The sequence below is a fragment of the Mobula birostris genome, chromosome 2 (assembly GCF_030028105.1).
Source record: "Mobula birostris isolate sMobBir1 chromosome 2, sMobBir1.hap1, whole genome shotgun sequence".
Classification (NCBI taxonomy): Eukaryota; Metazoa; Chordata; class Chondrichthyes; order Myliobatiformes; family Myliobatidae; genus Mobula; species Mobula birostris.
Window position 1 is genome coordinate 238,543,617 of NC_092371.1, and position 14,037 is coordinate 238,557,653.

At 41.0% G+C, this 14,037-nt stretch overlaps 2 protein-coding genes across 2 annotated transcripts in view; one reads left to right on the plus strand and one right to left on the minus strand.

Moving 5' to 3' along the window:
* Positions 1-14,037, plus strand: part of nt5dc1 (5'-nucleotidase domain containing 1) — a 673,759-nt gene that overhangs the window by 160,783 nt on the left and 498,939 nt on the right. The window lies entirely within an intron of this gene.
* LOC140194181 (uncharacterized) overlaps positions 4,981-14,037 on the minus strand; it is a 125,847-nt gene continuing 116,790 nt past the window's right edge. Inside the window, exons 10-11 of the mRNA XM_072251688.1 lie at positions 7,284-7,364; positions 4,981-6,839 (exon numbers count right to left, since the gene is read on the minus strand). Coding sequence (XP_072107789.1) covers positions 4,981-6,839; positions 7,284-7,364 — 1,940 coding nt within the window. The remainder of the gene's footprint in view (positions 6,840-7,283; positions 7,365-14,037) is intronic.

The window sequence follows — 14,037 nt, forward strand, 5'->3', positions numbered from 1 at the left end:
TGACTGCATTTGCTCTATCCACTAAAGAAATTAGGAGTGTCTTCCAAAGTTCTATTTTCTTTTTAATCTTTTCAATTTGCTTCAAACAGAGAACTATACTTTTTGGTTATTACAATTCCAAGGTAAGTAAACTTCTCAAGGGTTATTTTGAATAGAAGTTGTTTAAGCCCCTCCTGTTCTTCTACTCGGACTGGGAATAAATCACTTTTCCCCCAATAAATCTTATACCCAGAGAAAGTGCCAAATAAATCGACTATTTCCAGCAAAACTGGAATAGTAATATATGGTTTCATTACAAACAACAAAACATCGTCCGCATAAAGGGAAATTTTGATGATAGTATATTCTGTATTGTACCCATAAATTTCGGGGTGAGAACATATAGTCTCCATCAGTGGTTCCAGGGCCAATGCAAACGATAAGGGACTTAATGCACAGCCCTGTCTTGTACCCCTGTGCAACCTGAATGCTTCTGAGAGGGTCTGATTAGTTAGTACTTTAGCACTAGGTTTACTATACAGTAGCTTAATCCAAGTTATAAATTTGCCTCCCATTCCAAATGTTTTCAAAACCTTGTAGAGGTATTGCCATTCCACTTGGTCGAATGCTTTCTCAGCATCTAAACTTAATATTATAAGGTCTTCCTTAGGATTTCTTGGGGAATATGTACATTATATTAAGAAGACGCCTGATGTTATGGAAAAAATTACTTTTAGGGATAAACCCTGTATGATCAGTATGAGCGTACCAATTTATTTATCTGCTGACTGAGTCTCCTAGCCAGCTTTTTAGCAAAAATTTTCTGATCTGAATTTAGCAGTGAAATCGGCCTATAAGATCCTACCTCCTCTGGGTCTTTGTCTTCTTCAGAATAAGCGTGATAATGGCCTCGTTCAGGGTTTAGGGTAACCTGCTAGTTTCAAACGACTTTCTATACATCCTTACCATATAAGGTGCTAAACTTCTTATAAAACTCATTACCTATTCCATCTGAACCTGGACTCCTGCCATTTTTGAGGGATCTTATTGTCCTTACTATTTTGTCATTTGTAATCTCTGTTTCCAAAGCCTGAGTGAAGGTAGCCTACAAGTATCCAGAAATATGTGCACGCGTCCCGTCAGTACATTAGATTGAGATGCATATAATTTTTCATAATACTGACGGAATCTTTGATTAATGTTTTTGTGTCTCATCAGCGGAGCACCTGAGTCTGATTTAATTTTATGAATGGACCGATCACTTTACAATCTGCGCAGCTGTCTTACCGGCAATTTGTGTGGACTATCACAAAATTCAGAGAAATTCGGTTTTGTAAACATAAAGGCTCTGAACTTCCTTTCTGAGAGTATTTGGTTAAGTTTGTGTTTTAATGCTGAAATTCTGTTGTATTTTTCTGCAGCTTTCTCTCTATTTGTGAGCCAACCTCCTCTTCCCCAGTCTCTTCAGTTCGGTTCCCACCCCCCAACAATTCTAGTTTAAACTCTTCCTAGTAGCCTTAGCAAACCTCCCCACCAGGATATTGGTGCCCCTGGGATTCAAGTGCAACCCATCCTTTTTGTACAGGTCACACCTGACCCAAAAGAGGTCCCAGTAATCCAGAAATATGAATCCCTGCCCTCTGCTCCAATCCCTCAGCCACACATTTATCCTCCACCTCATTCTATTCCTATATTCACTGTCGCGTGGCATGGGCAGTAATCCGGAGATTGCTAGTCTTTATTTTAGGACCTCTTCCCTTTTCATACCTATGTCATTGGTACCAATATGTATGATGACCTCTGGCTGTTCTCCCTCCCACTGCAGGATATCTTGGACGTGATCTGAAGCATTCTGGACTCTGGCACCTGGGAGGAAAACTACCATCCCAGCCCTCCTGAATTCTTTCTTAAGTGTTCTCTTGCATTTCTTATGCTCCATAAGCACCTCATTTGTTCCTACCTGTGTATACCTGCTGTGTACCTCCTTGTTTTTCTTAATAGGGCTTCAGTACCTCTTGAAAACCAAGGTTCCCTACACCTGTTATCTTTACCTTTTATGCTGACAGGCACATATAAGCTTTGTACTCTCAAAATTTCACTTTTGAAGGCCTCCCACTTAGCAAGAACACCTTTGCCAGAAAACAGCTTGTCCCAATCCACACTTGCAAGTTTATTTCTGATGCCATCAAAATTGGCCTGTTCAAAATTCTGTCCCTTTCTTTCTTTTTCATTTCCTTAGCTCTCAGTGTGGTATGGCAATTGTCCCGTATCGGACCGCAAAGCACTCCAGCATGTGGTGAAAACTGCCCAGTGGACGATCAGCACCCAATTGCCCACCATTGAGAACATCTACCATAAACGCTGCCTGGGCAGGGCGAAAAGCATTATCAAGGATGCATCTCACCCTAACCGTGGACTCTTTACTCTCCTCCCATCCAGTAGGCACTACAGGAGCCTCCGCTCCCGCACCAGCAGGCACAGGAAGAGCTTCTTCCCTGAGGCTGTGACACTGCTGAACCTCACATCACAGCGCTAAGCAGTATTGCACCCATATTGTACTGTCTCAGTACTTTTATATTTGTGTGCTGTAGCACTTACTCTTTATTCGCAGTTATTTTGTAAATAACACTATTCTTTGCATTTCTGGTCAGATGCTAACTGCATTTCATTGACTTTGTATCTGTACTTGGCACAATGACAATAAAGTTGAATCTAATCTAATCTAATCTAATCTCTTCCCCATTCTGATTTCTCACAACTTTTCTGGGTACACTTGAATGTCATGGAAAAGTTGTAATTATCTAGAAAGCGAGATCAACAAAAAAGCGAGTATGGAAGACTAACTCCAACAGTGTGGTCCTTCTTCTGAAAAGATAAGACCTCATGGCAACATATTAACTCCTGGTGCTGGCAGTTGTTGGCATTATGTTGTCATCTATATGAGGCATAACAAGTATTAAGATCTTTTGGAGTGCCTCATTCTCTAGTGACCCCTCATCCATGCTTGTTTTTCCAGGAATCAGTTTTCAATGTTCACCATGGTGGGATCCCATCTTCTACCTTCTGCAAAATTCAAGTTCATCTAAACCCTGCCTTGTACCTAGTCTCACACATCAAAGTTGCTGGTGAACGCAGCAAGCCAGGCAGCATCTCTAGGAAGAGGTACAGACGACGTTTCGGGCTGAGACCCTTCGTCAGGACCTCTTCCTAGAGATGCTGTCTGGCCTGCTGCGTTCACCAGCAACTTTGATGTGTGTTGCTTGAATTTCCAGCATCTGCAGAATTTCTCGTGTTTACTGTACCTAGTCTCATTGTTATTATTCTGTGTTTGATGATGCACATTGACTCCCTGCTGAACATTGCCTAAATTATAAAATTCTAAGGCTCCTTTTAAAGTCCTTCCATGGCTTAATCCTACTTCTGTAATCTTGCCACTTCTAATTTGATGCATTTCTTTGTGGCTCAGTGACAAATTGTGTATAGTTATACAACTGTGAAACAATTGGGAACAGTTCTGTTTGTTGAAGGTGTTACATGAATGCATGTTACTCAAATATATGAGCATAATTGGGGGCCTGCTAGGATTAGCATTGTAGTTTCTATTAGTGACTTATTTTCAAATGAAGGTCAATGTTTTGATTCCGGTCTCATTTCCAACACAGAATGCCGAAGGAGGAACAGAAACTGAAATTTTCATTCCTACCTTGTTGATAAATTTTATTTTTATTTTGTATTTGGCCCTGGAATGATGAGAAAGACCAGAAGGTTGTGCTTTCTAGATTCATGTTTGCCTATTCTGCAATACTGATTTAGAGGAAAATGATGTGTCTCTATTAACTTATTATTTTAGATTTTCTAAGTGAAATACAACAGCTAATATTTATCATAAAACATCATTCATGTAATTTATGTTCTAGAACAGGGGTTCCCAGCCTTTTTTATGCCATGGACCAATACTATTAAGCAAGGGCTCTGTGAATCCCAGGTTGGGAACCTCTGTTCTAGAATCTAAGTTGGTTTTGTCAGGGCATGTACGTGATGAAAAATATAATCGTAATGACCATCCAGGGTTTACAGTTATTCAACTCAATATTGGCATGATATATCCTCCTGAACTGGGGCCAACTTATGAATGTAATTATTGATGTGCTTCTGAGACTCTCCAATGAAGTCATAAAATTTGTAACAATCATCATTTATTTAAGTGCATGGTAACAAAAATGCATTTGTAATTTTGCCAGATTTGAGAAATCCACTTTTTAACTGGTCAATTACAAAACAAAATATTTTATTATCTGCTACAGTAAAATTTACATGTTTGTGTTTCAAATGTATATATATTTTTGGAGAATGCATATATTATCAATGTCTTAGATTTATCTGGAACTTATAATATGCTTTTTACAGTTTGAATTGCGTAATAAGTAATTTGCTATTGAAATACATAAAGTAATGGTGGTAGACAGTTCTTGACACAGTTAAAAGACAAACACTGAAATGTTTGAATGTGTGTAATAGCATTGAAAATAACAGAAATTTCCAGATTATTTTTAGCTGAATCGGACTGAGGTGGTTAGTTGTTAAGGGTGATAAAATAAATTTCAAGCACCAAAATACATTTTTATACAAACATTTTCTGCAAAAATGGGCAATCAAAGTGTTTAACTCAAAGGAACAATTAAATTTTGAAGTACCAAGACCCTTTTAGTAAAAGAATTTAATGCATATATTCAGAATTTTTTTGGAAAATTATTTTATCAGAAGAACAATATACTTTTGTTTCCAAGGTGCATATCCTAAACCTGAAGGCTTTGTTTCAGACAGATGACGTTTGGTAAATAAAAACAACACAACTGTTTACTGGTCAGAACAGGATGTTTCTTAATATAACAATGATTACGTTTGATCCTTTATGAATTTGTTCTGTTAACTACATTGTGTTGTGCCTCACTCAGAATAGAATATTCAGCACACCACTGGATATTTCCAAGCTGATGCACATCATGAGTGAACAATTAGAAACCCTGAGAATGCTGAGTGCATGAGGTCTGAAGAATATAAACCATTAGACTCTTCTGTAGGTAACTGAACATGGACTTGATCATTTTCATGTAGATATAAGACCACACTTCCTGAGACCTGATCAATATAACCTTCTGTGTAGTCATCATATGAATACATCACAGGCTGATCATTTTTGTATAATCCAACCCAAACATTTGCTCCCTTGACTTGCACCTGATAATTAAACTGATAGAGACCAGATATTTCACATGTGAAAATTCCGGATGATGGATCATAGTTCTGATTTGAATTGGCCACTAATTTGTCAAACACGATTGGTTCCCCGGTACGGTAATATGAGTGGGAAAGAATAGCAGTAAAGGCAGGATATGGACTGAGCATCCCACCTGCCGGCTCTCCTGATTTAATATAACCATTATAATTATACTTGCCTGGGGACATAATCATTTCAGCTGGTGGACCTGGTGGGCCAGGAGGACCTGGTTGACCTGGAGCACCTGGTGGTCCTTCTGGTCCAGGTGCGCCACTTCTCATCTTCCCGTAAAATTGTCCAGGAGGACCAGGTAGACCAGGACGTCCTGGATCTCCTTTCTCTCCAGGAAACCCTGGAGAACCAGCTGGACCAGCTGGACCTTTTGGACCAGCTGGGCCTGCACTTCCTCTTGCCCCTGCTTCACCAGGGTACCCAACTGGTCCTTGGCTACCAGGACGGCCAGGGCTTCCTGGTTTACCAGGTGCACCAGCTGGTCCCATGCTGCCTTTGGCGCCAGTTGGTCCCTGTTGCCCTTCTCGGCCAGGTCCACCTGGCATTCCGGGCATTCCTGATTTTCCAGGGGCACCAGCAGGACCCATCTCACCCTTGGCTCCTGGATATCCAGACCGCCCAATGGGCCCCATAGGACCTTTCTCTCCAGGTGCACCTGTCACACCTGGCGCGCCTCTTGGGCCCTGTGGTCCGGTTGGTCCTGGTAAACCTCCGGCTCCAGGAGCTCCAGTTGGCCCAGCTAAGCCCATCTCTCCTTTCTCACCAGGGTAACCAGGAACACCTGCAACACCAGCTTCTCCTTTGGGCCCTGGTAACCCTGGTTTTCCATAGCCAGGTAGTCCAGGTGCACCGGGCAGACCCTGTGGACCAGCGGCACCCTTGTGTCCAGGAGCTCCAGGCATTCCTGGTGCACCTGGTTTTCCAGGTTTTCCAAATCCGGGTAATCCGGGACTTCCTGCTGGTCCTTTAGGGCCTGGTGCACCTGTATATCCTGTTGGACCAGGTGAACCCCTGGCCCCCTTTTCACCCATTGGACCTGGGTGACCAGGTGCGCCAGCTACACCTCTTCCTGCTGGTCCAGGTTGGCCTGGTGGCCCCTGAGGACCTGTTGCTCCTCTGCCGCCGGGAAGCCCAGGCATTCCCACTCCCCTATCCCCCTTTGCACCTGGGAGACCCATGGGTCCTGTCATTCCCCTTTCCCCTTGTCGTCCAGGTGCTCCTGTAGGCCCTTGAGGCCCTTGAGCTCCTGGTTTCCCGGCAACAGATAATCCTGTTGGCCCAGGATATCCCATGGGCCCTGCTTTGCCAATTGGCCCCGGAATCCCCTGGGGTCCTCTGTCGCCTTTTGCTCCTGGGGCTCCTGGTGCACCTGGTCTTCCTGGTGCACCTGGGATTCCTGGCTTTCCCGCAGCTGAAATTCCTGGTGGCCCTGGTCTTCCAGGTTTGCCAGGGGCTCCAGATGCCCCAATGCCACTTATTCCAGGAGGACCCGGTGGTCCGTGAGGGCCTGGTGGTCCTCGTGGGCCCTGTGGCCCTTGTATGCCATGTAGTCCTTGATGAGCTTCAAAATCTGTAATTAAAAAATTAAAGCGGTTATATTTTATCATGTCTACCATTAAGAGCAGTCTAATAGAATCATGCAATTTTTGTGTTGGGAATGTACATTACAGAAAGAACTGTTAACTTAGAACAATTTATTCAGAAATTATGAAGAGTGCTCAGTTTGCAAACAGTTTGATTTCTGGATGCAAGTTTAAAATTCTATTCCAAGTATCTCAATGAGAAAATTAATTTTGTCTGAGTTTTGCATAGCAAGTTAATTAAGGGATATGGGGAAATGGCAGGTGGGGTGAGCTGCGTCTGTGGCCAGATCAGTCATGATCTTATTGAATGGTGGAGCAGGCTCAATGAACTGGAGGGCGGACTCCCGCTCCTACTTCTTATGTTTTTTATGTAAGTCTTCCTTGTGGTTTTTGGTGGATCATTTATGCGAAACATATATAGTGTTGCCCACCTCTGCTATCTTCACTGTCTTCTCGTTCTCTTTCTTCTTCCTCTTCAGAATATTGAGCATCATATCCTTTTACACGATAATCTAATTTGGAAAAGACAGGAAAGAGGTTTGTACCACAAAAGAGAACAATAGGGAACTGCAACCTTTTTATAAAGCTATTGTTTCTGTAAGAATGTAAAGATCTTGTATCTGTATAGCACATTTCCCATACAAGGATGTTATAAAATGCTTAGCTGTAATGAAATCCAGTTGCCAAATTGCAGACAGCAATCTTTGAATTGAATGATTAACTTATTCTTAATATTGTTTGAGAACAACTGCTGGCCAAGTTTAAAGAAAACACTCTCCTCTTCACAAAGTTCAACATATCTTTCAGAATAGGCAGAGGCCCTAGTTTTTATTGGCTAGACAGTGCTACTTGCTAGCGAGTGGTTTTGTGAAGAACTGCTAACCAGATACTGTATGTAAACCATCTTGTTCTTGGCCTCCATGTGGAAGTTAGATGTTGTGTGTGTTGGAGGAGTTGACTGGCATGTGTTGAATGATGAACTGGGTTAAAAATAGCAAGTGCTGGCTTCTTTACTTGTTTTTATATAATCTTAATGTTTTAAATTAATTTCCATCATTTAAACCCAATTTTCAGTAAATTGATTTTTAAAATACATCCTCATCATTTGAATGTATTTCATCTGTTTTTAAATATCAGAAATATTTCAAAACAGTTAGATAAAGCCTTTGAAGGAAGTGCACCATCATCAAACTATCAATGTAGTCCAGTCGCAGGTAGTCAGGATCTGTCACCTGTGGCTTAATAGTTGCAGGTGCCCCGCTCTACTTGATTGGACCGATGAGGCAGAACACTTGGATGTGGACAAATACTAAAAGTAGTGAGGCATCAGGAATAGCTTAAGGCATGTGAGAGAAGTGAGCCCTTCTGAGCTGTGATGCCTTGTTTGAAAGCAAGTGTCTTTTGACATGTAATCATTGTCTCTGCAGGTAGATCTTGCAGTCTCGCCCAACACTGTAAGAGAAAAATCTTCATCAGCCACCCACTCCCTATTGCAATTAAGGATGAACAATGAATGGTGGCATTACCAGTGACAATCAGATTACAGAAAATTACTAAAATAAAGCTCCGGTATTACATTGAGTCATGAGACTATTTGTTTGCAAGTACTGCAGAGAATTGAGCCAACATTTTTAATGTCTGTAAAATAATCAAGAAAATAATGGTTCAAATTTTGCGAGAGAATGATAGTGAGAAAAAGAAGGTATGAACAAATTGCTGATAGACGTCTAGGGTGGAGATTGAATTTATGCCAGACAATTAAATTGTGAATTTCCTAGAGACTAAAGTAACAGATGTAAGAAACAATAATAGAAAGAGAATGTGCATGAACCTCTGATTTTATTTTTAAAATTGATTCTAGAATGCTTTCTGATGAATTGTTAAATTGTACGTACTTAAAACTGTCCAGGAAGCATTTCAAAACTCTCAAAGTTACTTGAGCGTTTTAGGATATTTTGAATATTTTAACAAGAATTAATTTGCACATCTTGGGGTGGTTTTGAATGTTCAAGGACCAGAGTGTGCAGAGCTGCATGTATTTTCTGTTGTGTGTGTAAGCAAGTTCAGGACCTTGCCATGAGCACAGAAGCCTCAAACTTGCTGGCATGGTTCTTGTGCAGTTTTCCCAGCTGTGTACCTGACTGAAGGGGGGCATTTGACTGATTGAAACCATTTAGGCTATCAGTAGACCGATCCCATTTCTCTCATTCCTCTGCACTTGATTTCTCTGTTTTCCAAAACTTTTCTCATTTTCTCTGATATCCAACAACTCTGCTTACACAAAGCAATTAAACTCCCAGTGTATCTTTAAGAATTGTGAGGAAACTGGAGCACCATGGAGAGAATAGGCAGACTTAATGCAGTCGTCATCTGAGGTAGCACTAACACGGTGCCACTAGATTGCTCCTGTTAACTTCCGATTCGTTGTGGAGTCTAGCAGCAGCAGAATATGAATTTCCCAAATTTCACAGTAAATTTTCCACTGAGGAATTTGCCTGCTGAACCCTCAGCATTTTGGCACCGATTGAGGATGAATGAACTCATTCAGTTGACTGAATGGGAATGCCTGAAGGACAAGTATAGGCATGAATTAATTTGCAAATTTTAGTTTGTAATGTTTTTAACCATTGAAACTGTTCTAAACATTTTTTTATTGTTTAAGTGAATTTTGATAGCCTTTTAGATGTTGATTCAAAAACATTTAGGCTTCTCAACTGTTAAGATTGCTGAGAATTCTAGGGGCACGGCCTAGAGAGCTGTCAGGGATTTTTCAGCCGTTCCCTGAACAGGACTTGTTCTGGCTTCTCCACCATTTGACATTAATTCACACAAAGATAATCCGTAAGAGCATAAGACTTTGGAGTAGAATTGGGCCATTCAGCCCATTGAGTCTGCTCTGAAGTTCCATCATGGCTGATTCCAGATCCCGCTCAAACCCATGTACCTGCCTTCTCACCACATCCTTTGATGCCCTGACTGATCAGGAAATTATCAGCTTCCGCCTTAAATATAAACATAGACTTGGCCTCCACTGCAGTTTGTAGCAGAGCATTCCACAAATTCACTACCCTCTGACTAAAAAAAAATTCCTCCTTATCTCTGTTATAAAAGGTCACCCCTCAGTTTTGAGGCTGTACCCTTTAGTTCTATCTTCTCCTCAACCCCATTTCCTGGCCTTCTCCCTGTAACCTTTGATGCCGTGTCCAGTCAAGAACCTGTCAATCTCTGCCTTAAATACATCCAATGACCTGGCCTCCACAGCTGAATGAGGCAACAAATGCCACAAATTCACCACCCTTTAGCTAAAGAAGTTTCTCCGTATCTCTGTTCTGAAAGGATGTCCCTCTATCCTGAGGCTGTGCCCTCTTGTCCTAGACTCTCACACCATGGGAAACATCCTTTCCACATCTACTTTGTCTAGACCTTTCAACATTGGAAAGGTTTCAATGAGATTCCCCCCTTATCCTTCTGAATTCCAGCGAGTCCAGAGCCATCAAACATTCCTCATATGATAACCCTTTCATTCCTGGAATCATCCTTGTAAACTTCCTTTCCAATGCCAGAGAAGAGGGGCCCAAAACTGTTCGCAATACTCAAGGTGAGGCCTCACTAGTGCCTTATAAAGCCTCAGCATCACATCCTTGCTCTTGTATAAAACTTCAGCATCACATCCTTGCTTTTGTTGACACCTGATGCATCCTGCCTATCAGCCATTTCTCTGTCTATGCCAGCATCTTTTCTGTAACACCATAGGATTTTATCTTGTTAAGCAGACTCATATGTAACACTTTATCAAATACTTTCTGATACTCCAAGTAAATGACATCCATTGCCTCTCCTTTGTCCACCCTGCTTGTTACATTATTGAAGAATTCTAACAGATCAGTCAGGCAAGATTTCCCTTTACAGAAACCATCCTAACTTTGACTTATTTTATTATAGAAACATAGAAAACATACAGCACAATACAGGCCCTTCAGCTCACAAAGCTGTGCCAATCATGTCCCTGCCTTAGAACTACCTAGGCTTTACCCATAGCCCTCTGTTTTTTCTAAGCTCCATGTAGCCATCCAGGAGTCTCTTAAAAGGCCCCATCATTTCTGCCTCCACCACTGCCGCTGGTAGCGCATTCCACGCACTCACCACTCTCTGCGTAAAAAAACTTACCCCTGACATCTCCTCTGTACCTGCTTCCTAGCACCTTAAAACTGTACTAGCCATTTTAGCCCTGGGGAGAACCTCTGACTATCCATACGATCAATGCCTCTCATTATCTTGTACACCTCTATCAGGTCACCTCTCATCCTCCGTCGCTCCAAGGAGAAAAGGCTGAGTTCACTCAACCTATCCTCATAAAGCATGTTCCCCAATCCAGGCAACATCCTTGTAAATCTCCTCTGCACCCTTTCCATGGTCTCCACGTCATTCCTGTAGTGAGGCGACCAGAACCGAGCACAGTACTCCAAGTGGGGTCTGACCAGGGTCCTATGTAGCTGTAACATTACCTCTCGGCTCTTAAACTCAATCCAACGATTGGTGAAAGCCCATGCACCGTGTGCCTTCTTAACCACAGAGTCAACCTGTGTAGCAGCTTTGAGTATTCCTATGGACTCAGACCCTAAGATCCCTCTGATCCTCCATACTGCCAAGAGTCTTACCATTAATGCTATATTCTGCTATCATATTTGACCTACCAAAATGAACCACCTCAGACTTATCTGGGTTGAACTCCATCTGCCACTTCTCAGCCCAGTTTTGCATCCTATCAATGTCCCATTGTAACCTCTGGCAGCCCTCCACACTATCTATAACACCCCCAACCTTTGTGTCATCAGCAAATTTACTAACCTATCCCTCCACTTCCTCATCCAGGTTATTCATAAAAATCACGAAGAGTAGGGGTCCCAGAACAGATCCCTGAGGCACAGCATTATTAGTCTTCAAGTACCCTGAAACTTCATCCTTAATAGTAGATTCCAACATATTTCAGAGACTAGAGACAAAGAAGGACAGTTCGTAAAAATCACAGGAAGAATAGAAGGTACAGAAATAACATTGCTGAATGTTTATGCTCCTCCAGGTTGTGAATGGTCATTTTATAGACACATTTTTGACCTAATGGTCAGTTCTCAAGGGGTAGTAATTTGTGGAGGGGATTTTAATATTAGATTAAATCCTATATTAGATTCTTCAAGAATAGTTACTCAGAATAAACCTCTGACTCGGAAAGTGAATTCATTGATGGAGGAGTTGGGAATTATAGATGTCTGGAGGGAATTACACCCTACTAGTAAAGATTATACATATTACTCTTTCCCTCATTCAGCCTATTCAAGGATAGACTATTTCTTTATCTTTAATACAGATAGACTCAGGATAAAAAACTGTAATATTGCAACAATTGATCTGTCGGATCATAGCCCAGTCTCTATGTCTCTAATCCTGGAAAGGAAAATGAGGAAAACACTATGGAGGCTAAACTCACATATACTCAATAACCCGAAAGTAATGGAGAGATTAAGGGGAGAAATCAAAGAATATCTAGACCTTAATGACACAGGAGAAACATCACCAGTGATCTTATGGGATACATTGAAAGCTGTACTGAGAGGGAAAATTATTTCCATTACCACTCACATGAAAAAAATCAATGCACAAAAATTAGCAGACCTTCAAGGAAAATTAAAACAACTTCAAGTTGTAGACAGTAACAAAAGTAATTCAAATCGAAAACAGGAAATTAGGAAATTGCAAAGTGAAATTGACGATATTTATACGTTGGAAACTCAAAGAAATTTTCTTTACCTGAGACAAAGGAATTATGAAGTAGGAGGTAAATCAGCTAGATTATTAGCATATAAATTACGAAAACAACAAGCAGACAATACAATTCATAAAATAAAAAATCCAAAGACAAAGCTTGTGGAGAGTACAATAGGGAAAATTCAAGAGAGTTTTGAAACATATTATTGAGAGCTGTACTCCCAACCCCGGGCCCCCAATGAGCACTATATAGACAGTGTATTGAATTTTTTAGATCTACCTAAACTTACAGATTTACAAAATGAAAGTTTATTAGAACCAGTAACTGTCAAAGAACTGAACGTGGCCATCTCTAGGTTAAAGGCTGGAAAGTCCCCGGGTTCTGATGGGTTTACCTCAGAGTGGTACAAGTCCCTGAAGACACAGTTAGCCCCATTACTACTTAACACCTTTAATTGGATCTTGCAGAGAGGAGAAACTCCACCTTCCTGGAGAGAAGCGATTATTTCAGTTATTCCTAAAGAGGGTAAAGATAAACTAGAATGTGGCAATTATCGGCCAATTAGTGTTCTTAACTTAGATTACAAACTATTTACATCTATATTAGCGCGCAGATTGGAAAAGCTTTTACCTGGCCTAATCCATTTAGACCAGACTGGATTTATTCAACAAAGGCAAACACAGGACAACATAAGGAGAACTCTGCACATATTAGAACAGGTTAATAAGAACGAGACAGAGACAATGGTAGTAGGATTGGACGCTGAGAAAGCTTTTGATTCGGTTAGTTGGGCATTCCTATACAGAGTGTTAGGAAGATTCGGCTTTCAAGAAAAGTTTATTAAAGTAATTCAGACTCTATATGACAGCCCTACAGCCCAAATTAAGATAAATGGGGACCTCTCTGACTCCTTCATCTTAGAGAGAGGCACTAGACAGGGATGCCCAATTTCTCCTCTCCTTTTTGCGCTATATATTGAACCACTTGCCCAACTAATAAGACAGAGCGAAATCGTAAAAGGTATCAAGGTGGCAGGGATTGAACAGAAAGTGGCGTTATTCGCAGATGATGTTTTGGTCTATCTGAGTGAACCAGAAAAATCATTTATAGGTTTGTTTACACTGTTGGATGACTTTGGGAAAATATCAGGTTATAAAATAAATGTAAAGTAAATGCAGGTTATGTCCCTAAATTATACACCATCCAAAAAATTTCAGGATACATATGATCTTAAGTGGGAAGCTAAATCATTAAAATATTTAGGAATAACCCTGCCGAAGGATCTTTCAACACTGTCACAGGTAAATTATGGGCCATTAATCTCAGAGATAAAAGCAGATATGTATAGATGGAATCTTATCCCCTTTTTAAGTTTAAATTCAAGGATAAATACTATAAAAATGAATATTCTTCCTCGGTTA